This window comes from Natator depressus, chromosome 2 (assembly GCF_965152275.1).
Source record: "Natator depressus isolate rNatDep1 chromosome 2, rNatDep2.hap1, whole genome shotgun sequence".
NCBI lineage: Eukaryota > Metazoa > Chordata > Testudines > Cheloniidae > Natator > Natator depressus.
Genome location: NC_134235.1, coordinates 162,068,074 through 162,094,317, shown reverse-complemented (window position 1 = coordinate 162,094,317; position 26,244 = coordinate 162,068,074). Strand labels below are relative to the sequence as shown.

Here is a 26,244-nt window from a genome sequence, read left to right as displayed (position 1 = left end):
GAACAGTACAATACAGTTTAGCATTCCATTACATCTTCTCCTTTAAGTTCGACAATCCTACCATTTACTATATGTACACTATCACGCAGTCTTTGAAGTTTAATCCGTTAAGCATCTCTGAATTGTACTGCTTTTCTTATTACCCAACCCCAACATGTAACAACTTGGTCATTTGGCTGTCCATTAGTTGCAACAGCTGGCTGTGGTCATCAGTTTGGAATCCTTGAGTCTTCTTGTTTTGCATCTACCATCTGAACTGTTTGTTCTGTTGATGTTGACGGTTTCTGTTGAACACTCAATCACACGACCTGGGCACTGGATTCTTTTTCTTTTTGACAGCTGGAGTGGTTCATCCTTTTTCTCCACCCAATTTGACATGAACACAGTCACCAGATTCTAGATCTGTCAGTTCTCTCAGTGATGTCTGTTGTAAAAGTGTCCATAAGCTTTTTTAGTCTTTTTGTCCAATTTGGCTACTCTCTTCATGTCTAGCCACTTTGTAGATAGATTCTTTTCCAAAGTTGGAACAGTAGTTCTGAATTGTCTTCCCATCAGCAGTTGTGCTGGACTATACACAGTAGCCGCTACTGGTATTGATTTGTATCTTAGAAGGGCAAGGAATGGATCTTCCTGCTATAGGATTTTTTTGGCTGTCTGTACAGCTCTCTCCGCCTCTCCATTTGCTTGTGGGTAACGTGGGGTGCTAGTAATATGATCAAAATCATATTTTCTTCCTAAGAACTTAAATTCTGCTGCAGTGAATTGGGATCCATTGTCTACCACTGTCATTGTTCTGGAATACCAAAAATGAGGAAAAGTGCACTTCAGTTTCTCAATAACACTGAAACATGTGATGTCTTTCAAGTACATTATTTCTATATATATGAGAAAATAGTCCATGATGATGAGGTAATGATACCCAACGAATTTGCAGAAATCTGCAGCTAGTCTCTTCCAACATCTGTCTCATAGAGGCATTTTTATTAAAGGTTCTTTGTGTTGTGTTGGTCCGTTAGTTCTTCAATGTTCACATACATATACTTATTCTTTATGTCCTTGCTGATGCCCAGCCACCACACTGACTGGTTGGGCCATTTATGACATCTAGTTAATCCCTGATGTTCTTCATGGATGAGGTTTAAGATTTCTCCTCTGATTTCGTTTGGAATTGCAAGGTAATTGCCTTTAATCATGAGTCCATTTGACTTGCTTAATTGTCCACATACCACAAAGTAGTCTCTTGTTACTTTCTTAGTGTCCTTTAGATACTTGGGCCAGCCATCCCAATGTAATTTAGAACTCCTTGAAGTTGAGTGTCTGTGAGGTTGCTTTTTGAAGGTGGTGTGGTGTCTTTTCTGAGAATGCTCTGCATGCACCCAGGCCATCCATGAACACTTTTATGTCATCTTAGAGTTCACAGGTAACTGAGTGTGATGTTGGGCTCTGAGTGAGTGTCTGCTACTATCAGATTTTCCCTAGGGACATATTTAACAATTGGGTTAAATGGCATTAACCATAGCAATAGACGTTGGCATCTCAGTGGTGATCAAGGACTTTTCCATTGGTGAGGGTTACAAGCAGTTTATGGTCTGTTATCAGTGAAAACTAATCCTGTTCACACAGATATCTGTAAAGGTTCTCACAGGCCCATACTCTTACTACGCACACCTTTTCAATCTGTGCATATTGTTTTTCTGCTACCGTGAGTGTGCAAGAACAAAATGCAATTGGCTTCCACTCAGAGCCACGTTGTTGCAACAATACACCACCTACGCCATAGCTGCTTGCATCTGCACTGACTCTTGTGGGTTTGTTCACATCATAGTACTTGAGAACTGGAGCTGTTGAGATCATTTATTTTACCTTTTTGAAGGCAATTTCTCGATTTGGCCCTCATAGTCAAGAAATGTTGGAATTTAACAGTTCTTTCAGTGGTTTTGTCTTGTAGGTATTGACCAAGGTAATTTACCATTCTCAGTATATGTCTCTATTCTGGTACATTAGTTGGTGCATTCAATTCTCAAATTGCTTTTACGTTCTCAAGGTTACGTTCCCATCTTTATTTATTGTTTTCCCCCAAAACTCAATTTGGGGTAAGTGGAAAATGTGTTTTTCACTGTTTAGCTTTAGTCCAGATGGTCTGATTAGGCTTAGGACTTCATTGAGGGTCTTCTTGTTTTCTTCCATCTAAGATTGCCCATGAAAACTACAACTCCATTTGTGTTTGTTAACAGTTCTGCTATCTTTCTTTGGAAAATTTCAGGTGCATTGATAATTCCAAAAAGTAATCTTTGAAAGCAAAGCCTCCCAAAGGATGTGATAAATTTACTCTGGTTAGCAGTGTCTTTGGCTAAAGGAATTTGCCAGAATCCACTCAAGGCATCCAGCTTGGATAATACAGTAGTGCCTTTCACTCTGGGGAGGAAATATTTTTCTCTCTAAATTGCTTCATTAAGTCTTTTAAGATCCACAAAGATTCATATTTTTCAATTTTTCTTTATAACTGATTACACTAGGGCACACCATGCTGTTGGCTCAAAGATTTTCTCACTTATGCCAATCTGCTCCATTCTCTTTAACTCAGTTTCCATTTTATGAGGTAATGGCATAGGAATCCTGCAAGGTGTGTGCACCTGTAAGGTTCAGCATTGTCTCTTAAGATTATTTGTTCTGGCTTGCCTTTCAAAAGTCCAATATTACCAAATATTCCCTATCGAGTTCTTCTACCTTTCTCACTAGGCCCATCATGGCTGCCTCACTGAGGCTGAGAAGGCTGTTGGTCTGTGGCCATTTGATCACATACACTCTGAATGCATAGCTTTTGTCTTTGTAAGCTGTTTGTGTGGTGAACTGGCCCATGCAGTTCAGAATACCTCCAGGGTTAGTCAGAGCTATGTCAAGTGACTTCAGCTCTGTGAGGGATTGAAGGTGATTGTAAGTCCCTTCTGAGATGACTGTGACATCAGATCCGCAGTCATTTTTAAAGTCAATAGTCTTGCCATGAATATTCAGTTTCACTCTCCAGCCAGGCTCTATGTCATCACAAGAGACAGATCCCAGAAACTATGGCTCTTCAATGTCTATAATATGAGTAAACTCCCTGACTGCTTTGGTGCAGCAAACAGATGAAAATTGTCCATATTTCATGCATTTATTATACTCTATGCCTCTGGTTGGACATGTATTATCTCCTGGGATATGACTTTTTCCACACGTTGTGCATGTAGGCTGGAATTTATCCCTGTTAGCTTTTAAGTTATTTCTGCTTGCCTCAGGGATTTTATGATAATGACTTTTAACATTCAAGTGTCTCTTTACAGTTTCTAAGCTACTTTCAGGTTTTTCAAGTTTGTCAAGTTACTCTAGGTTTTGCTGTCTCATCAGCTCAGACTGCCTTGCTCTTTATATAGCTGTGGCTAGGATTAATCTCTCTTCAGTTACAGCTTCTGTGAAAGGTTTTTATCTGTTAATCCAATATCCAGCCTCAGTCTTATATTTTCATATTTTGCATTCCCAAAATCATAGTTTTCAGCCAATATATCCAGAACTCTTATAAAACATTCAGCATTTTCTCCTGGTTCTTGAATTCTCGGGTGGAAACATACTCTTTCATAAACCATAATTCTCTGAGGTATACAGTATGTATCAAACATAGCCAGAATCCTTTCATAGTCATCTTTGTGACTGTCTTCAGTACAGTCGAAGGATTTAAAGATATTGCTCTTCTTGTTTTTCCAGAGCATACATTAAAGAAGATACCTGTATAATCTCAGTTTTCTTTGTGGAGTTTGTTTGCAATTTGAAATCTTGCAAAATACTACTTCCAGTCTGTCCATTGTGAAGGTTTGTCAAAGGTGAAGTTCTCTGGGGCATTCAAGAGTGGCACGTTGATGAGACCCTCCAACCTTTGTTGCTTTGTTCCTTCCGTCTGCAACCTTTATTGCTGTTTTCCTTATGTTTCTGTTATTAGTTTACTCCTGACATCATGTCATGTACTTCTGTGCCAGATATGGACTGGCTACAAAGCTTACTTATCATACCAAATGCGTTCATCATAAAATCCTTTAATGCTCTGCCTGGTATGACTGAGGTTAGTTTAAATAACGTAGTTTTCACATTGTGCCACCTAGTGGCTGAACAGGATAATACAGTTTAGCCTTCCATTACAGCTCTGTCCCAGGAAACAAGTGGGTTTATAGTGCTGAGCCTCAGTTGGTTTTGTGGGATAAGGAATGGGGTCTATCTTTGCCCCAGATGTAGCACGTGCAGGGAACGTCCACAGGGCTTAATCCTGGGTTGCATGTATAAAGTGAATACTGCAGCGACAGTTTTACAGTGTAATGAAATCAGTTACACCAGTCTGATTAAATGGTGGTGTGTGTCAGATAGCCACAAATGCAGATACATAGGTAATGGGAGAAAGACGCTCCAACCATAACCCAATCCCCATCCCTCCTTCATTCCCTTGTGTCTACACCAGCCCAGAGATATAGTAGTCCCTGAACAGATCTCGTCACTGCTATTCAGGGAATCTGGAGAGCAGCATGAGATAAAGAAAGTCAGCTGGCTTTGTGAAAAATAGACACAAGCAGTTCCTAACTAACGTGCAGAATAAATTGGCAGAGAAAAATGGCACTTAGGGAAAAAAATTCTCACTTCCATGCCACAAGCTACTGTGAAATTCCTCCAAATCCATGGTAGTGCAAGACTCAGCATTCACCTGCAAAATGATCCTTTCCCACTCCAAACATTACTGGCTGAATATTGGAGGAGCTCACCTTAATAAACAATAATCTGCTTCAGATGCTTTAGCCACTTTTCCCCCTTTCCTACATCTCCTGTCTGCACAAATCCTCAATGGCTTTTGGACACTACACACGTACATTTCCTATGCAAATAGGTTCTACGAGGACAATCTTTCCATATTGCACAAAAGCAAACCTACCACAAATCCACCATCTCTGTGCCAGGAAAGCATGAAAAATGGACAAGTCTTACCTGGGACATCAGCAGAAAGGCAGACATGGAGTATTAAATCATTGGATGCTCTCCTTGTACACATGCTTTGTGCTTGTAATTACAGTAGTCTCAAGGCTGCTTTAATTTGTTCCAGCTGCTTGGAGCAACTGTCCTCAAACAGGAGAATCAGTGCAGTGTAGATTTATTTCATGAACCATACCCATTTTGCAGGTTACACCTCCACTCTCACAGCATAGCTTACATAATTACAGTATAATGGAGAATCAAGTGTTGGAGAATCAAGTTTCTGGCTGTTCTCACTTTCAGGTGATATTGTAAATAAGAAGTGGGCAGCAGCATCTCCCGTAAATGTAAACAAACTTGTTTGTCTTAGCGACTGGCTGAACAAGAAGTAGGACTGAGTGGACTTGTAGGCTCTGAAGTTTTACATTGTTTTGTTTTTGAGTGCAGTTATGTAACAAAAAAATCTACATTTGTAAGTTGTTCTTACACAATAAAGAAATTGCACTACAGTTCTTGTTTGAGGTGAATTGAAAAATACTATTTCTTTTGTTTGTCATTTGTACAGTGCAAATATTTGTAATAAAAATAATATAAAGTGAGCACTGTACACTTTGTATTCTGTGGTGTAATTTAAATCAATATATTTGAAAATGTAGAAAAACATCCAAAAATATTTAATAAATTACAGTTGGTATTCTATTGTTTAACAGTGCAATTAAAACTGCGATGAATCGCGATTAATATTTTTTGAGTTAATCGCATGAGTTAACTGCGATTAATCGACAGTCCTAGTGGAAATTATTATTATATGGCTAAATTTCCACTATAAAATGGTACTCTAAAATTTATTTACCAGGTCTTTGAGGAGTCTTAGAGGAAACAATATAGCTGTTATTCCTTCCCATTTCTGATACTTATTTTCACCACAAGCTATCAAACAGAAAAAAGGCAGATTTAACAGGGAATGGAGAATTAATCTACATGAGCAAAATCACCCTTTCCCTTGCTTTGATCCTCTCTCACCTCAACAACTGTAGCCTCTTTTTCTCTGATCTCCCACCTTTCCAGAGTTCAGCTGATCTAAAATGTCATTTTTTCTCTGTCACTCACTACCCATACCTGTGACTCTGAGCCCCTTTGCTGGTTCCTTGGCTTTTATTGCATCAAGATAAAGTTCCTTGACTTCACCCTCAGTGCAGAGTAGCTCTGACTTGAGGGCTCTCTCTGTACTCAGAAACCCCACTCCATCTCTCCTGCTCTGTGGACAGTAACAGGTAGGGGATGCCCTGGGACTGAGAAGTACATGGAGTAGCCACTCACACTGGGAACCCTGCCCGCCTTACCTGGCCCTATGTTGGATGGGGTTTAAGCTATAATGTTCAACAAATTATGAAAAGGAAGGAGACAACACAGATCAGGATAACATGGGAATACAGTGAAGAATATTTAACAGATTTCTTCAGACTTCCACTTCATATATTATTCCACGTAGTTCTAGTAATATGCAGTGATTGATAAAGGGGATTCCAGCAAGTCTCAGTGAGACAGAAGATCTAAAAACAGAAACTTCCCTATATAATAAGGGTTGGTTGAGAAATATGCTGCTAGCCACGTTTTGCTGGCAACTGTTAGTCTTAAATGGTAGTTTTTGGCAAACTGCATCCTTTACAGAGGTGGTCTGCTGCAATCCAAGCATGCTTCAAGATCTGAACAAATGGACTGTGAAGGTGATTTTCAGTAGCCACCTTGGAGAACAAAGACTTAAGCATGGATAAAATTGCATGAAAAACACATGCAGTATCATGGTTAAAAGTAAAAACGATTAATGCATCTCTGTTACAAACCGACATTTTATTAGGTGATTTTAAAAACCACAGAAAAGAGCCCATTTTCTAAACCTTTTTCTTTTAAACTTCACCATGAGATCCCCTGTGCATTCTGGTTTATTCAATTCATCTTTTTCTTACTGATGTTTTCCATTGCTAAGAATTCCATAAAATCCCTATGACAGAGTCATATTTCTAGGACAATCCAGAGTAAGAACATAAAACACATTCATGCTGTACTGATGCCTTCCTTCCCAATGGACTAGCTGCCAGCAAAGTCAGCAAGAGGAGACAAATGTTTTGTAAGTTAAAAAAAACTGGGGCAAATTCTCTTCTCATGGGCCTGATTCTCCTCACTATTACAATGGTGTAACTCCATTCACTTAAAAACAGAGTTATTACTGATTTGCACTGATCTAATTGTAAGAAACGGACTCACTTATGCTTAACTCCTATTGAAGTCAGTGGGAATTGCACTCAACTGTCTGAGGACAGGTTTTGGACATCAGTTTTGTATTTATGTGGTCAAATCCTGTTCGCCTTACCCCCATAAATAGTATTCTTGCAGCAAATGGGACTGCTGCCTGAATAAGGCAAATAGTATTTAGCCTCCAGTCAGCAATGTGAATCATTTTATGGGTAATTATAATTACAGGGAGTCCAGAAGTTGCCATCAGCCCATGATAAGCCATCACTAATATTTTTATTATGCTATTGGCTGAAAGTAAAAATCAGACTGGAGCTGTGCCTAACAGGAAGGAATTTTATCGCTCTGTCCAATTTTGTGCGTCAAACTTTCTATTTATCCGTTCTCATACAGACATAGGCCATTATAAATTGTGACATCATTCTCTAGCTCCACAGTCAGGTCATCCATTGTTTCCCCTTACCTCTTTATTTCTATACACATATAGAATAGCATCGATAATCACCCAAAGTAACAGTTAGAACATCCAGAAAACTAAACGTTTCACACAGAACCTCTGTGTCTAATTAGTTAGGTGACCCAAAATAACTTCACTTTATTGACCAGAAACATACACCTCAGCTAAAACCACCAATAACAAATATGCTCATAGAAGATTTTCAACAGCTAACTTCCAAATATAGATCTATTTTATGCATCCTTTCAGACATTTCCATGTCTAAAGACTCCGAGCTCTACTCTGGTCTCTTTTGATTTATGTGAATTGACCTTCTTTTCCTCTTGGACCTTCTGGGTGATAGAACAGACCTGTTTGTTTTCCTGTTCAAAGAACAATGCACCACAGACTTTCAGGTATAGTTTGGCTAGTGGTTTATTTTCAGCTATTATATTTATAAGGATATTTTAAATATGGGGAAGGCAATTCTTTTTATTGAGCATGCGTGTGATCCTTGTAGACCTTCATGCATAGTATACATTGTAAGGGTCTGATCCTGCAGTACTCATATACTTAGACAGTTGGCTCTTTGGGGCAGGGTCTGTCTTTGTGTGGTGTTTGTACAGCACCTAGCACAGTGGAGTCCGGTCCATGACTGGGGCTCCTAGGTTCTATTGTAATTCAAATAACAAACAACAATCACAAATGTGCTACACAGTGGGGCACCCAATTTAGCATTCATGAATGCTTTGCTGGATCAAGGCCATATCTGGAGTTTGAGGTTTTTGTATACACGTTTCCCCATAAAAGACAGGATGGCTCAAGGAAATGGTTTAGTGCCATGAAGCCTTGCAACTGATCTAGTGGTCTTAGACCAGGTTAGGGATGGCTGAGAAAAAATCATTTCCCCCACCTCACAGGGAATTTCAAAAAGATTTTGGTGAAAAATGTTTGACAAAGGGGAGCAAGGACAGAGGAACAAAAAAGGGAGAGAAAGGGGGAAAATACCAAATCCCCAACCCATTTGGTTGCGGGTTTTTTTAAACAAAAAGATTTAATTTTCAGTGTTTTCCCCCCATCCCCTTCTCTCCCACCACCCCCATTTTTCCTTTCCCCTTCTCTTTTCAAATGCCATTTTTTGGTTCTGTTTTTCTTACAAACCCTTTTTTTCCCCAGACAAAAAGCTATTTTCTTTCCATTTGGTTGGAAAATTCTCTATGAGCTCTCGGGAGAACACATAGATCCACTGATCCTGATAAAATGCACCCTCATGACTGGAAATCTTGCTTACAGTTTCAGCAAAGAGGCCATGCACTGAATAAGAGTGATCTCTTCAGAAGAAGATTTAGTTATGCTGGCGGGATGGTGATTAGTTACCGGTGTCTGTGCTGTACTTAGTGAGAGGCAGGGCTTTAGTGGCCCGTACAATCAATACGGTAACTTTTTTACAGGTACTAAATTCACTCAGAATGAAAACACATCATAGGCATGTGTACTGTATGTATGCTATTGACATCGTATTGTCAAAGATGTGTATTACAAACAGATTTTTATTTAATGCTCAATGAAAGTGAAGAGAAATTACTTTATTTCTTTTTCTGGAGAGTATTTTGAGAGTGTGGGAAAGTGAATGTGACTGGTGATTTCATTTGAGGAATATCTGAATCACATTTTTTAGTTTGGTGTACATAGCACAGGAAAGTTGCCAGGTACAGAAGAAGCTGGGCATGTCCACAAGGGAGTGGAGCAAACAAGCAAATTACAGTGTATGCATTTCTTTTAACCAAATGTTTTCATCTGGAAAACTTGGGTACTTAAATGAAAGCTACCCCCAAGCTTCTTTTACGCATATGGCCAATGCTTAATCAGCAGATTGCTCTAGTCCTTCACAGACTCTCATCTTGAATAGTTTTCAGTGGATTAAGTTTTTCTCCGAAAACACACTTGCAGCTTTTCTCTTCTGAGAGGGAAGTAGGACAGGTTTTACCAGTACCCTGTTAAAAGGAAATTGTATGGCTCCAGATGGTTGATTTAACATAGCTGCAGGACTGTTAGTGAACCAAAACCAAAGGGGTTTAAACATAAGTCTAACATACCTCACTCAAAATAATCAACATGTTCTTGCATTTTGTCCCAAAGCTACCAGTTCCTACCTTCAATAAGGCCTTGAAGTGACACAGGCTGGTCTTTTCAGAGGCTTCAATAAACCATGTTGGTGCAGAGAGCATCTCTGTACTTTGGGCAATTCTACTAGCTTTTATATTCAGTAAAACTCCCAGAATTCTCTCTCTCTCTCAAAGGGGCCATACTTTTTATTTCATCGAGCATACACAAACTAAACTCAAATAAAGAAAATATTGGATTTGGATTTAAAATTATGTCATTAGATGACTACCTGTTACATTCGCTACACTCATGTCCTGATTGTGACACACATATCTCATAAGTAGAGTTGGTTGAATATGTTTTCCCCTCAACAAAAATTTTTTTTGGTTAAAAACGTCTTTATAAGAAAAAATATTTTTTTGCCAAATTTTTCCATTTTTCTATAATCCCAAAATGATTTTTTCCCTCTCTCCCCCTTTTTATCCTTTTTTTGGTGGCAAAATGGAAAAAGGGGGGAAAGGAATAAAAGGAAGGAAAGAAGGGAAAAAAATCTTAAAACCTAAACACTTTCAAAACCAAACTTTTTCAATCAAATATTTCAAAGAGAAATGATTGTTTTTAGAAAGCTGTGGAATTTTTTTTTTCCAAAATTTTCAATTTCTTAGTTTTCTCACAAACCATTTTTCTACCAATTCTATTCATAATGAGCTATTCTGGCAACCATGAAAGGGAAAATGACTGTGCCAGCCATAGCTGTCCTGCTCCTCATGACCATCTCTTTGTGTTGTGTCCATCCACCCCTCATCTGAAGTCTTGCCCTCCACTATGTCCCACCTTTAGCTTATGGTACAATAGGTTGGGAAGTATGTCCTTAATACAAGCCAAGAACCAGTTACTGCATTCCCAAAAGGAGCTGACACAACAGTCTCTGCCTCTGCCCTCAGTACTTTGCTCCCCAATACTCTAAACCCAGAAGTGAATGTACATAGGCAAAATTCTCTAGTTTTTAGAAAAAAAATAAGAGAGAATGCAGAAAGAGAGCATTTTAGCTGGTATTTACAGATAGAGAAGCTGAAGTGGGAAAAGCTAAGAAGTGAGCATCTGAGGAGGGGCAAGCGCTAGGCTATGGGCATTATGAGATACATGAGGCAGAGAATCAGAAAACTCCTAACCACTTACTACTGGGAACCTTCACTGCCAAGATCCCTTTTAAATCATGACGGGCCTGAGCTATAAATTTCAGATTTGTATTTCAAACGTCAGCCTTCAAGGTTTTGGTTCGGCCCATTATAGATATAGGAGGCCTATCCTGAAATTCAGATTCCAAAAGAACACACATACACAGATAACATGGGAGGCGTGCTCAGTGCAGCGCTGCTAGTGATTGAGTACAGGAGTGTCTATATTTGGGTGTGTAGGAGAGCCTCCAAATTCAAACGTCAATTGGGCATGTTTTCAGTGCTTTCCAATCAGTAAGGCTTTGCTAAGGAGGCAGGTAGGGGTACATTTTCCTTATTTTGAGAAGGGAGGGGCAACCCTTAAAAATATAGAGTTCAGTTTCACATAGGACAAGCACTCATACAACTTCAGCCACCTTGCCCTTGTGTGTGGGGGACTGGGCTGAAAATCTCACACGAACAGAGTTCCATGAAAGAGTTCTAGTACTTCCTGCTTCCAGTTAGGCTGGAAAGTGTGAAATGTAGGTTTGTTCCACACTTCATAAATTAATCACACAGCCAGAGTCAAAGAACCAGATTCAGCTTTGGCAAAAGCATTCAAAATTTCATAGAGTACAATGGAATTATGCCCTCTTATGCCAGGGCTGATTTTGACCCAGATCCCCCAGAGTCATATATTCTCTTTAATGCCATAGTAGTGGAACAGATGTACAAATAATGGAATATACAGGGGCCATTATGAAGGGTGGCTGTTTTTTCCTAAGCCAGTTTCATTTTCTGCAGAATTTTCTTAAACTGTGGGCAAGTGAAAGGATTTGTGATCAAATTTTAGGAACTGCTGACTGGATTTAGAGTATTTACAACAGGAATAGGTTTATGATGTCATCTTTTACATTCAAGGTGCATCAGAGTGCTATAGGGGATTCATTAGTGTTTGTACATACTTTGAAGACGTAACATTCTGTATGGACTTAAGAATTGTTAGGGCCTTATGCTAAGCACTCTCAACACCCACTGACATTGCAGGATCATTTCCCTTATTATATCAGCATAGTATACTGAAAGCAAGTGGTAAAGCAATCTCTTTCTGGGTTGTGGATATAAAGACAGAGGACATCATCTTCCAAACAGTGAGTGGGGGATGTGTACACTAACCCCAGTTTTTAGAGGGGTTACTGGAATAGGAAGGGTATTGTGCATATTTTCTTGTATAGTGTTTCTCCAGTACCAAACTATGTCACTAGTTGTAATTTTCAATGGTGGATTTATGTAGCCAGACAGGTGTTCTTGCTCTGCTATATGAGACATTTGCCTAAGAAATGTGTAATAAGTGGCAGTAGGTTTGGCTTTCTGTCCTGGAGTGGGGAGTTCACAGCTTTGTGATAAGCTTAGAAAACAGTAGTAACAACATGGAATAAGTTATGTTCTATCTTTTAAAATAACATGTATTTTAGTATGGAAAGTTAAATGGTACCTATTGCATGTACTAAATATATGTTGAGAGTTATGGCAGTGATCTGAAGCCAAGTTAGAAAGAGAGCACTACTGTCATATATACACACACACAAGGACTGATTCTCATTTACACTAAGGCCCTTTTATACTGCTCTGGAAGTGCAAAAGGTCCTTAATGAGCTCTTCAATCTAGCAGAGAAAGGCATACCATGATTCAGTGGCTGGAAACTGAAGCTAGACAAATTCAGACTGGAAATAAGGTGTACATTTTTGACAGTGAGGATAAATTAACCACTGGAACCATTTACCAAAGGTCATGGTGGATTCTCAATCACTAGTAATTTTTAAATCAAGACTGCCAGTTTTTCTAAAATATATGCTCTAGGAATTATTGTGGGGAGGTTCTATGGCCTGTGTTAATACAGGAGGTCAGACTAGATGATTACAATGGTTCCTTCTGACCTTGGAATCTATGAAGGTATCAATGTAATTAATGGGCACATCAGAATCAGGCCCACAGATTTCATTTTACATTGTCACTGCCCTCCCCATATATGGGGAGGCGACAGGCATATGATAAATGTCACGGGCATATGTTACATAAATAAATATATCATATGCCTGTGCAATTTATCACAAAGTAGGACTGGATCACAGACCCAGTAATCCACCTCCTCTGGTACTTATTCTAACTTTCCAAACCCCATGATGAGCTTCAAACAGTTGCCAAAATAAATAAATCAAGTATCAATCTACCAGAGAGCTGTTTCCTCCTCCTCCTTGCAAATACTAAATTGGAATTTTCTCCCCAAATGATATCTGCTTGAGGCCCAGGATGAGTAAGATTCAGTTCTGGGCTGGAGATAGATTTTCTACACATAATAATATAATGAATGTAAGGATTGGTATCTTGTAGCTGTACCACTGAAAAGGGATAATTTCTAGCTTTTCAAAGGGAAACACAGCTATCATTTCAATCTTTAGAAAGGCCCGAAAGACTGGACCTTAACACTGTGACATTATTATGTATAAAATATATTTTAGTGGTTTATAAAACCTGTTACTTTTTTCTCTTCCTTTGATCCTTGAGCAAATGGACTGACGGTTCACAGATTCATAGAATATGAAGCCAGATGGGACCACTGTGATCATCTTATCTGACCTCCTGCACAACACAGGCCATAAGAATTTCCCTGAATTAATTCCTCTTTGAATCAGACTCTATCTTTTAGGGAAAAAAACAATCAATTTAATTTAAAAATTAAAAATTGACAGTGATGGAGAACCCACCACAACCTTTGGTAATTGTTCCAACTTTTACAAGTGGAGGGATACTAAAATTGTCCCTAAAGACATTTGAAAAGTAAAATGCTGATAAAAATCTTTCCACCACAGCACATCATCATGTATCACAACTCTCCTGAACACTCAGCTGAAAACCTGTCCTGTTCCTGTGCAGTTGTGCTTGCGGATCACAGGGAAGCTCTCTCCACCCTCTCCTATACTTATACTTCACTCTCCTGTACAGGGCAGTGAAGAATTTGGTTAGCTATCATATGTATAGTACTTTGTGACTTTGTCCTCACCCATAACTATTTCACATTTGGGGACAATGTATACCTTCAAATCAGCAGCACTGCTATGCGTACCCGCATGGCCCCAGAGTATGCCAACATTTTTATGGCTGACTTAGAACAACGCTTCCTCAGCTCTCGTCCCCTAATGCCCCTACTCTACTTGCGCTATATTGATGACATCTTCATCATCTGGACCCATGGAAAAGAAGCCCTTGAGGAATTCCACCATGATTTCAACAATTTCCATCCCACCATCAACCTCAGCCTGGACCAGTCCACACAAGAGATCCACGTCCTGGACACTACGGTGCTAATAAGCGATGGTCACATAAACACCACCCTATACCAGAAACCTACTGACCGCTATTCCTACCTACATGCCTCCAGCTTTCACCCAGAGCACACCACACGATCCATCGTCTACAGCCAAGCTCTACGATACAACCACATTTGCTCCAATCCCTCAGACAGAGACAAACACCTACAAGATCTCTATCAAGCATTCTTACAACTACAGTACCCACCTGCTGAAGTGAAGAAACAAATTGACAGAGCCAGAAGAATACCCAGAAGTCACCTACTACAGGACAGGCCCAACAAAGAAAATAACAGAACGCCACTAGCCATCACCTTCAGCCGCCAACTAAAACCTCTCCAACGCAACATCAAGGATCTACAACCTATCCTGAAGGATGACCCATCACTCTCACAAATCTTGGGAGACAGGCCAGTCCTTGCCTACAGACAGCCCCCCAACCTGAAGCAAATACTCACCAGCAACCACACACCACACAACAGAACCACTAACCCAGGAACCTATCCTTGCAATAAAGCCCGTTGCCAACTGTGCCCACATATCTATTCAGGGGACACCATCATGGGGCCTAATCACATCAGCCACACTATCAGAGGCTTGTTCACCTGCACACCTACCAATGTGATATATGCATCATGTGCCAGCAATGCCCCTCTGCCATGTACATTGGTCAAACTGGACAGTCTCTACGTAAAAGAATAAATGGACACAAATCAGATGTCAAGACATATAGTATTCAAAAACCAGTCGGAGAACACTTCAATCTCTCTGGTCACTCGATCTCTGACCTAAAAGTCGCAATATTACAACAAAAAGACTTCAAAAACAGACTCCAACAAGAGACGGCTGAATTGGAATTTGCAAACTGGATACAATTAACTTAGGCTTGAATAGAGACTGGGAGTGGATGGGTCATTACACAAAATAAAACTATTTTCCCATGTTTATTCTCCCCCCCCCCATGCCACACTGTTCCTCAGATGTTCTTGTTAACTGCTGGAAATGGCCCACCTTGATTATCACTACAAAAGGTTTTCTACCCTCCCCCCCCCCCCGGCCCCCGCTCTCCTGCTGGTATTAGCTCATCTTAAGTGATCACTCTCCTTACAGTGTATATGATAACACCCATTTTTTCATGTTCTGTGTGTATATAAATCTCCTCACTGTATTTTCTACTGAATGCATCCGATGAAGTGAGCTGTACTCACGAAAGCTTATGCTCAAATAAATTGGTTAATCTCTAAGGTGCCACAAGTCCTCCTTTTCTTTTTGCGAATACAGACTAACACAGCTGCTACTCTGAAACCTGTCATACAGGTAACACACACATACACACACAAACAACACTATGAGAGACTTGGTAGCAATCTGGGTTTGTGCCCTGACATAGTCATTACAGTAACATCGTGTACAAAATGTATTTCTCATAGTTTCTCTATTTATAAGAATTTGTAGACAATATCTAGAAAGAGTCTCTTTCTTTTACCTTTGAAAAAGAACCCCCCCCCACACACACACACTAAACTATTTCTGATTGTTATGGAATTTTGAAAACATGGAAACTGTGGTATAACTCAATATTCATTTTTTAAAATTAACTTTTTACTAGTTTCACTAGGGGCCTATTGCATCCAAGGGACAACATGGGCTCCCTCTGGTGGTTGCAGTAATACCTGACAATTCCTATGGTGTTTCACCAAAGCCTAATCTGGAGTAGTAATGAATGCCTACAACTCTATTGAATGCAAAGTCGAATGGCACTTAGCATATCTCAGGACTGGATCCCTCATGATTTAAGTATCTCCCTATGGTTATTTGACACTGACTTTTCATATGTATTGGAATTCAAATCATTGACTTGTATTTTGATTTATAAACGATCCACATATTTCTCCCCTCCCTTCGTCAAATGAGTCCTTACATTTTCAAACTGTTCTTTTTACCATCCCAAATTATTTGGCGCTGAAGGAAAATATCTGGCCAACTCTATTTGGTGGAGAAGCAAAATGCTGAATACCATTTCCCATTCATTTTTCAGCTTAGTATGAGCTGACAAACACACTTTGTTGGAATTCAATAGTCCTTGCAGTCAATTTGGTATTAGCTTGCCCATGTAATTCTCATTATGTTTCTACAGTCCTCATGGAATAATATGGACAGCAAAACCGACCAATGTATACTTCCATCAATGCTAACCTAAAATGCTACCCTAGTGCATAAAGGGCCTGCTCCTCCTCCCAGTGAAGTCAGTTGCCAAGCTCCCATTAACATCAATGGTTCAAGATAAAAGCCAAAGTAGCTGTCATATGTTTCAAAGACACTGGGCTAAATTCTTGTTTTTAGCCAAAACTTTTTTGGTTTACTGTTGAAAACTTTTTTGTTTTTGGAAGTTTGTCTGGAAACAGAAAAGCTTTTAGTCAAAAAACCAAAGTCTTCCACTGGAGATTTTTGTTTTTCAGGGTTCCAATTTCTAACCCAAAAACCCCCTGATTTTTTCTGAAGAATGCAGACACTTTCCAGGAAAATTTTTCTTTAGTTGAAAACCTAATTTTCAATTGAACAAAAATGTTGATGCAAAGTTTTTGACCAACCCTACTTAAAACATACCAGGCCCAACTCACAACTGCATTACTCTGGTTTTATACCAGTGGAACTCCAGGGATTTTAATGTAGTTACAAGCAGTGTAAAACTGCAGTACTAGAGACATTAGCCCAATGTTTTGGGAACATTTACAAAGTTTTGAAGAAAGGAGAATTACAATGAAACCTGCACAAAAGCCTCTTTTCTTAAGAGACTGCCCCAAAGTACCTCACAGTATATTGAGTAAAATTGTGCTCTATATGTTTTTTTTAGAAGACTCTGCAGTATGTGTTGCTTCCTTGAGTGGGCTCCTAAAACAGGTACAACTGCACATATAATTATTCACTTTATCCTTAAGGCCTGTCAAAACTCTCTCTCATCATATTCCACCCTCTTTGTAGGAATACTCTGCTTTCTTTCTCCTCTTTTTGCATACCTGGAAAGGATTCAAAAGGCATATGATTTTGCTTAGGGTAGAATAAGAATTTTGTGTGATGTAAGTAAGAGTCACATTCTGCATCACACTCATTTAAATAACAAACATCTTAAACACCTGTTACCAATGAAGACAGAATAGGGTGTTGGGTGTGTGTGCTGTTTCAGCTCATAAAACCCATAGTTGCGATCCAGAATGAGTTAAAAAATGTGCTGGGGGGCCCTTTGCATGAACAAGTGTCCTCAGTGCAAAGAGTTTTAGGTGGGTGCGAGCCTACCAACAATTCATATTTTAACTATAATCCTCTGCGCATATTCCTTTTGGAAATGAAAAATGAAGACCTGCAGAATTTGATTTATCTTGAGCAAACGATGTTTTGAATCTTGTTACAGAAATATGACAAATACTTTAGTTTCCATAGTGTGATTATAGAATAAAGGAGAAATTAATCAAAGTAAGCATTAGTATGAAAAGTAAAAGTAGAGGCTAAGAATTAATGTACTTGGTACTTATCTTCAGTTTTCTGTTTAGGCCGGTTATAGGTCTGACAGACCTTTAAGATTTCTATTTTTAACTCAGTAACTTGATAAGCGGCCAAGATATGAAAGGAATCTTGGACTTTAGGCCATGCTCACTTTCAGGTCTATCCAGGTGGCACAAAATAGCTTCAATAAAGGGAAAACATAAAATGCTTGGGAAAATGCAAAATGCAAGGCTTAGCCTGGTAGAAAAATGAGCAATTGTACTAGAACCTTTTCCATAAATTCGTAAAACAGGGTTGCATGTAAGAAAAAAAAAATCTGAAACACTGAATCAAATTAAATACTGACCCAAAGCAACAAGAATAATTTGTAAAGAAACAGACAGATGAATGGGGAATCTTTTTGATGGGGATACATATTTGTATAACAAAGGGTTCAGTTCTGGAGAATACACTTAACGAATGAGTGTGAAACAAAGCCAAACATAATCAATATTAATTAAATGAAGGTGTGCAAGTTCAAAAAGAAAGAAAGCCAAGGTTTCAGTCAGATAAAAGGAGCTCTTCTAGCAGGGAAGGAAGAAAGGCAATGGAAGAGTCAGGGTAGCAGAGGCAACGGAAGGCATCAGAGGTATGAAGGTCACAGGATGAGGCAAGTTCTGTCAGACGTGCTTGGTGTGTGAAGGGAATGATGCACAACAATAAACTGTTGGGAAAAAAGTAAATGATAAAACATATAAACATAAGTGAAGGCCAAAATGAAAGAATGGCTAGCATGCAAACTAACCTTCAGGATTAGATTTTTAAAAGAGCCAAATCCCATTGACATCCAATGGTATTTGGGTATGTAACTCCCATAGGCTCCTTTGAAAATCCTACCTGGATTCCTGGGGCTAAATTCATCACCGAAAAAGCAGGCTCAATTCCTCTGTAGTCAATGTAATAACATGCATAGATGCTCAAGGTGCACGGGACCTCTATTTTCATGGAGTGAACGTTAATGCCCATGGAAGGTGCTAGGTTGACAGTCTGGGAGTTCAAAATTATTAATTTACTCACAGGACAGACATGGCAGGAGGAGTGGCCAGACAAGCTTCCCTACACTACCCTTTCAATGCATCTTAACTATGGTCTAGGGACCACCTCTAAGAAGTGAGAGGGCAGCTCATTCTCTACGCTCAGATAAATCTTAGCATCTATGCTGAGAATGAAAACTGGGACACTGATTAATTGCAACTGTTTTGGTGTATTTGTGATATCAACACCTAGCAAAACAGCCCACGGAGTAGCCCATTCATTTCGAGCTAATTTATATGTACGCAAATCTTTACATCTATGAAAAGATTGCTTCTACATGATGGATGTCTCCTGTTTCTTCTTAAATTAACAAACTTCAGTCTTTAAAAACTGTCCTTAAAGGGCTGATAATACCAGATACCTCCACCTTAAGTTACTGAATGGAGGTGCCAAAGGTGTTTGTAGAACTGTTCACTCTCACATGTGTTGTCATATATGTTTATATGAGCTATGCCACTCAAGGTTTTCATTAAAAAAAAAACAGCACATGGGATGGGAGGAAGCAGGCACCTTATCAACTCCCTGTTCTCCTCAAATAGAATTGAATTACTAGTCAGCTAGAAATATACATCTCGGTATGTTATCCATCTAATAAAATTGGAAAATAGGCTTGCGAAAAGAAACCCAAATGTTATGGTAATGGAGGATATTTGACTATTGTACTTGATTTTTGCATACAGTGCAAGTTTTGAGTCAAATTAGGATTTCAGTTTATGGGCTAGGTGCCCATAGTTACATTTTAGAGATTTCATACTGAACCTTGCCCTTGTTGCTGCTTGCTCCACCTGGCAGAAGGGTTACAACTACATCAATTACTCATCCTTACTGAGTAAAAACTCTTTTTGACTTCCCTGGTAATCCAGCCTGTGTAAGAGGCAAAAATGGATTTCAGGATCTGACCCAATAAGAAGTTGAAATATTTATCCTTTTTAAACTAACTTTTTAGTTCCCTATCATATTTTTATTTTGTGGTCCATAACATGACAAAATAAAAAGGTACCATATAAAGGACACATGAGTAAGGCTGCTATTCAAATGGCCTGTTTCAAACCATTTTAAGAAAGCATACTGTACTTTCAGCTCTAAGTACAGCATCCTCTACATGGCGTAATAGATAGCTTGTTAACAGCTCATTCATTAAGAACATACCAAATCATGGGGCAAAAATCAAACTCCATGCAACAGATGTAATAGAGTCTCCATTTGTGAACTACAGTCAAAACTCAACCAAACTCAGAATAACAGGTCACATAACAACCCGATTAATACGTTAAGGGAGGAAAAAGGATCCTACAAATATATCATTTTAGACATGCATACAAAACATGTATCTGCATCTAGGGGTGCAAATATTAACAAGAAAGCTCAGTTAATGACAATAAGATTAAAGAGCAAAAAACATGATAAAAATCAGAGGAGAATTGATTAAAATGCATTTGATTTCCAGAGTGGAGCAGAGGAGCATTGCAAAATATTGTAATGATAGGAAGTCAGTTGAAGCACAAATATTGATTAAAACAAGTCCAGAACAGATCTTTAAGAAGAGAACCACTGTGTACAAGCCAATGTATTGAACCAAAAATCGAATGACAACAAGAATTTTGTTCATACATTGGTAGGAATAAAATAGGTTAATCCACATTAATAGTTGTGTTTTCTAGTAGCAGAATCCTTGACATAGAGACTTTTTCCTCCTCCCCCCCCCACTTTATAAAACTTGACATTCTACTTCTCTTTACTTAAGATTGAACAATAATACATTGGGTTTAGCTAGTGGGCAACAAACCCCCTCCCCCAACATTTATACATTAGGTGTAGATAGGGTTGCCAGCCCTCCAGGACTGGCCCTCCAGGAATTAAAGATTAATCTTTAATTAAAGATTATGCCACGTGATTAAATCTCCAGGAATACGTCCAACCAAAATTGGCAACCCGAGGTGGAGAGCTACTTAGAGTATAATCTTTGCAATGAAAGCTTCCCAGAGAAGGATCTCAGTGGGATTAGCAGAGATAACCACATGAATGGTAGCGTATCAAATAGGCTCTGATCCTGCAAGTTATTGCACCTGAGAAGACCCTGCACCTGTGCAGACCCCTGCTGACTGTCACGGGGTGCTGTGTGTGTGTGTGTGTGTGTGCGCGCGCGCGCGTGTGTGTGTGCAGGGGGGCTTACCTATGTGGAGTCATTTTCAGGATCTGAGTCTTAGATCATGAACCAAGATTTGAAAACAGTCAAGTCTATATGATAACTCTGAAAATACAACCATGTTTCACACAAATAAGGAAGAATGCCACAAGTATCACACTGCATTGTCTGATAAGATGATTTCGCAAGGTAGAGAGTGCACCCAGGGCTAGCCAGGTGGGCCTGGAAGATATACTATATATTATGTGACATATCCTTAAATCAGCAAAGCTCCAGTAAAGTCATTGGAGCTATGCCGATACATATACATATTAAGGTGAGTAAACCTTTAACAGTACATGGTGGGTGTGACTGATTTTCTTGAAAGGGGGCTTCAGCTTGCAAAAGCTTGGGAAATGCTAGTCTGATAGATTACAGTGGCTGCTCAATAGTTTATTGCACCTGTATGTCTTTGGAGGGAGGGGGAGAATCCGCATGCAGAAACAAATCAAATACTAAACCACACATTTTTGTTTGAAATACATGAAACTGCATGTTTTCACAGTCATATTTACACATTTCCAAATAAGAGCTAAGCAGCTGTACCAATATTTTCTATAGGCAAATGTTTCATTCACCTCATATTAATTAATCATATGAATATAATGCATTGAGCATTTCTAAAGAAGAGAGGCTGGAAAAGAAAAACATGTATGTCTGGAGAACAGAGAGGAAAGTCTGGAAAAGCTATCCTTGACAGCAACCGCTAAAAGAATTGAAAAGCAAATACATAGATTTTTAAACATACGTTGAGGTACCAGGTTTGTTGGTGCTGTAACATCGGGTGCTTCACTGTAATAGTCAGTTGGATCCATAATGTCTGTGTCAGGAGGAGGGTAAGGTGGGGGTGGGGGAATCACTAACTGGGGTGGACCACGTGTGTTGCCTCTAGGAGGCTTTTGTGGCACCTGTCGTCCATTACCTACAGGAGGATCAATTAGCTAGTTACTTTATTGTCAAGTCAATTATTTTTAAGTTTCTTTTAAAACACACACACGTGCGTGTGTTCACCTGCTCCCCCAAACCATCCACTCTGTCTGGGTCTGATTCTGCTCTCAATCACACCAATGTAAACCATGAGAAAGTCGACAGAGATATGCTGGTGTTAAATTTAGGTACATGAGAGAAGAATCAGGCCCAATATATACATGTATATCACAGTCTATACACATCAATCAGCATAAATCTCAATTGCGGTTTTGAGAGATAATAAAACACACTAATTTAAAACACTATACAGAAAATATCTTCATGAAGGTGGGTTTTTTTAAAATTTGTTTCTCCCTTAGACACATAGATTTTAAGGTCAGAAGAGACCATCATGATCATCTAGTCTGACCTCCTGCACATTGCAGGCCCCAGAGCCTCAATAACCTCTGGCTGAGTTACTGAACTCCTCAAATCATGATTTAAAGACTTCAAGTTACAGAGAATCCACCATTTACACTAGTTTAAACCTGCAAGTGACCCATGCTGAAGAGGAAGGCGAAAATCCCCAGGGTCTCTTGGTCTGACACAGCCCACAGCTGCTGATTTATAGGATACTATGCAAAACTATTTCCATAACTCCTTGAGGAGGTAGGGGAATGGTGAAGGTTGGTATTTCTGAGTGGATGTGCTATTTGGGCTTTTGTTTTCTTTCTGTAGGTTTTTTTTTTTGGCTTTGACAGCGTGCAGAGGCTGCTGGTTTTGTTGCTGTTTGTATGATGGAGTTTTCAACCTGTGTCAGAAATGCTGAGAGCCTCAGAACCATACTTAATTTAGTATCATGCACACTAAATGGGGTAAATGAGTGTCCTTTAAATTATTAGACATATCAATAAGTATCAGCAGTGTCATACCCTGCATGCAGTTGGTGGTGGGTAAACCCTGGAAATGTTTGGTCTTGATAGAAGCCAGATCTCTCTCTTCTTTTGGAGTGAGACAAAAAGACACGTGATAATTCATAGGTCTGAAGAACATGCTCTCCATTTGTGACAGTGCTGGAGTCATACTAGGCTACCACTGACATTCTCTTGAAATCCAACAGGGCCCTGTGCCTTCTGACCGTATCTCAAACTTTCTTCTGTGTTTATGGGAAGGCTCCAGCCTAACCAAACCTTAAGTGGAATTATTGAACCACTGGGAATAGCTCTGAGCTATCAATCAGCCAACTTCACCCAAGCCTCCCCAAAGGATTTAATTTTGGCACTGTGGGATGGATAAATCTTTAGACTTCTTCTTACAAGGCCTTCAAAGTGTCGTGTTGCATGCATTAGTGCAGCAGTGTGTAGTGGGAGCAAGAAGGTTGGAAAAGATTTAACTGAATAGGGTTTTCATAGGCTACATCCACCTATAATGGTGCAAGGAACAATTTAATGCCTATAAGAATGCTGAACTCCAGTGATGTTTTTGGCTGCTTTAAGAAAATTAGGCACAGCACTTTGGGGCCAGTATAAGTGATTTGGTGTTAAATATTTAATCTGACCTACTTGCCAGTTTGAGTGTTTTTTCCATGATTTTTAAATTCTGATTAGTATGGTCAGGGTGGGAGGAGGTATTTTAATCTGCCCCATCATGCTGCTGTCTATTTCCTGTAGAATTTCTCTCTATAGTCTTGCTTTGTTCGCTCCTTCCTTTTTGCTTCCTGACACATCTGTGCTGTCTCATGGTTTTATAGTTAGCGTCCTAAAGGGAAACTGTTTTACCAAGCTTCGCTTATTGTAACATTGTTTGTGTGTTAATAATTATATTAATCTAAGACTGCAGCAGAAAATGAAAAATATATAGGAGATTATTATGCGATATATTCTTAAATCAGCAAAGCTCCAGTAAAGTCATTGGAGCTATGCCGATTTACATCAACTAAGGGTCTGGCCAACAGACACCTATCTATATAGCTGTGGATAGAAATGAGCAATTCTGTTCTGTTTTATTTCATCTGTAACCTTTCAAGCAGTGACATAAAATAAAATTAACATTAACAAAGTTAAAACACCAAATGTTATTAGTAATGACTTGTGTTTTTCAAGGGGAGACATTGGGAACGACAGATTGTGACATCTGCAATAGTTAACAGGCAGCCAATTTTCTGAAAACGATTGTGTTATATTGCACAGTGACAGCATTCTCCTTTGAGAGTTTAAATAAGAGATGTCAATGGAGTCAAACGTGTTACAGGATAATGGACTCCTGCTGCTACACAAATGCTGATGCATTAAATGTGAGGCATTTACTGAAAATAAATGTTGAAACAAAGCCAAGAGGTTTCTTTCTAAAGTGTGAAGCATTTGTAACATTATCAATTATACATGACAGGCTGTTCATTTATGGTATCATATATGCATGTCTTCAGTGCTATGTGAAAATGCAGAGGTTGAAGGCACAACCTGGAGTGTACCAAGTGTATTGTAGCACATTTTAAATGATTCCCTTAATATACTGGATAATGAGTTCCAATGCGTGGGGTTATTAACTCATATCTTTCAGAAATCAGTTTCTTATTTAAGGGAATAATCTTGGAGTCCTCACACAGACAAAACTCCCAGTGACCTGAAATATCTGGAGGGCTTTTTCTCCGTCTCTCTTTCTATCTGTGTGAGAGTAACTGAGCTATATCGCATAAAACTGAAAACTATAATTTTCTTTATTTTCTTGAAGTATATACGAAATTTATTTCAGAACCTATCAGTTCTTTTCTTGCACTAATTAGCTAAAGACTCTATTAATGCAGATTCATCTCAAACAGGACCGAAGATAAGAACAAAACATACTCCACTGATGTAAAACCATCATGGGACACAGGAAAAAGTGTATTCAACAGTAGCAAGGGTGATGGCTTTGAAAACAATGGGGCAGACCTTAATCTGGTGCAAATTTGTCATCGCTCCATTGAAGGGAATGGAGCTATAACAACTGAAGTGTAAGACCATAAGAATGGCCATTCTGGGTCAGACCAAAGGTCCATCTAGCCCAGTATCCTGTCTTCCAACAGTGGCCAATGCCAGAGGGAATGAACAGAACAGGTAATCATTGAGTGATCCATCCCCTGTCGCCCATTCATAGCTTCTGGCAAAAGAAAAAAGCGTGTGGTGCTATGTCAATTTACATCATCTGAGAATCTCCCTCTGTCCACAGAAGTCACCCTTTCGGTCCAAACTCCATTCAACTGGGGCAGGGGAATGACAGGGAGGGTATCTTCAGAAGGGCATAGTGTTAGCCTAACTCTGTTTCCACTGAACTCAATGATGAAACTGACTTCAATGGGAGGAGAGCTGAGCAAAAGTGGAGCAGGATTTTCCAAAGCACCCTTAAGTGCCATGTGAAAACATTCTACTCACCCAAGTGGTATAATTCACCTTTTAAAACTCTGTGAACCTCAAACACTTAATTTCCAGACTTTCATTCTTTAGGATAAATATTTTTCCAGATTACATAGTTTCCAATGCAAGGGACCATTTTAGGGAATCTTCAAACAGCAAGCAGAGCCATATAAAGCACATGCATTGGATTCGAGGAAGAAGAGAAGAGAAGCACTTACCCATTGTGCTCTTCCTCTTGTCTTCCTTTTCTTCTGTTCTGTTTGGCATGACAGGAGCAGGAGGAGTTGGTGGTGGAGGGGCACGCCTCTTTTTTTTCTGAAAATCATTCTGTGATGCCCCTTGTGTAATCTACCAAAAAAGAAATTGAAAAATCCACATGGTGAGGAATGTAATTTTAGGTTTCCTGCATTATCAGTAACAGAAATGCACAGCAGTTCACAGAATATGTTTCTTACATAAATGTACTTCAGCTCAGAATATCACCATGATGCTTTGTAATGAAAGTCAGTCCAAAACTAAAAAGGGACATTATAAGGTAAAATTGGAAGAGAAGGGGTGATACAGCGGCTCAGTAGGAGAAGGAGTTCCAGCCTGCAAAAGTGAAAGACGGGTGTACAAGCATGTGTATTTGTTGATCTTGGGAATTAGTGGGACAAATATTCCGAGATGCATGCTCCTGAAAGAGATGTGCATAAAATACCCAATCCAAAGCTCATTGATATCTGTCTATTGGCGTCTATAGCCTTTGGATTATGGTTAACTACTCAACGTTGTTCATGCAGGGCCTGATTACCTCTCATTTTCCCTAATTTTCTTCTCACACTTACGTAAATTGGGAGCAATCCCAGTGAAGCCGATGGAGTTACACTGGTATAAGTG

The 26,244-nt window shown here is 39.3% G+C and overlaps 1 protein-coding gene across 11 annotated transcripts in view; it reads right to left on the bottom strand.

The window, feature by feature from the left end:
* The window catches only part of COBL (cordon-bleu WH2 repeat protein), a 242,375-nt gene that overhangs the window by 38,266 nt on the left and 177,865 nt on the right, over window positions 1-26,244 (bottom strand). For 6 of the 11 annotated variants that reach the window (XM_074945231.1, XM_074945229.1, XM_074945230.1 and 3 more), the window contains 3 exons: window positions 25,584-25,713; window positions 22,906-22,974; window positions 21,813-21,986 (listed from right to left, as the gene is read on the bottom strand). In XM_074945231.1, coding sequence (XP_074801332.1) covers window positions 21,813-21,986; window positions 22,906-22,974; window positions 25,584-25,713 — 373 coding nt within the window. Of the gene's footprint in view, window positions 1-9,640; window positions 9,667-18,285; window positions 18,509-21,812; window positions 21,987-22,905; window positions 22,975-25,583; window positions 25,714-26,244 lie in introns of those variants that run through there. The other 5 variants (XM_074945232.1, XM_074945236.1, XM_074945239.1 and 2 more) reach the window with 4 other exon arrangements.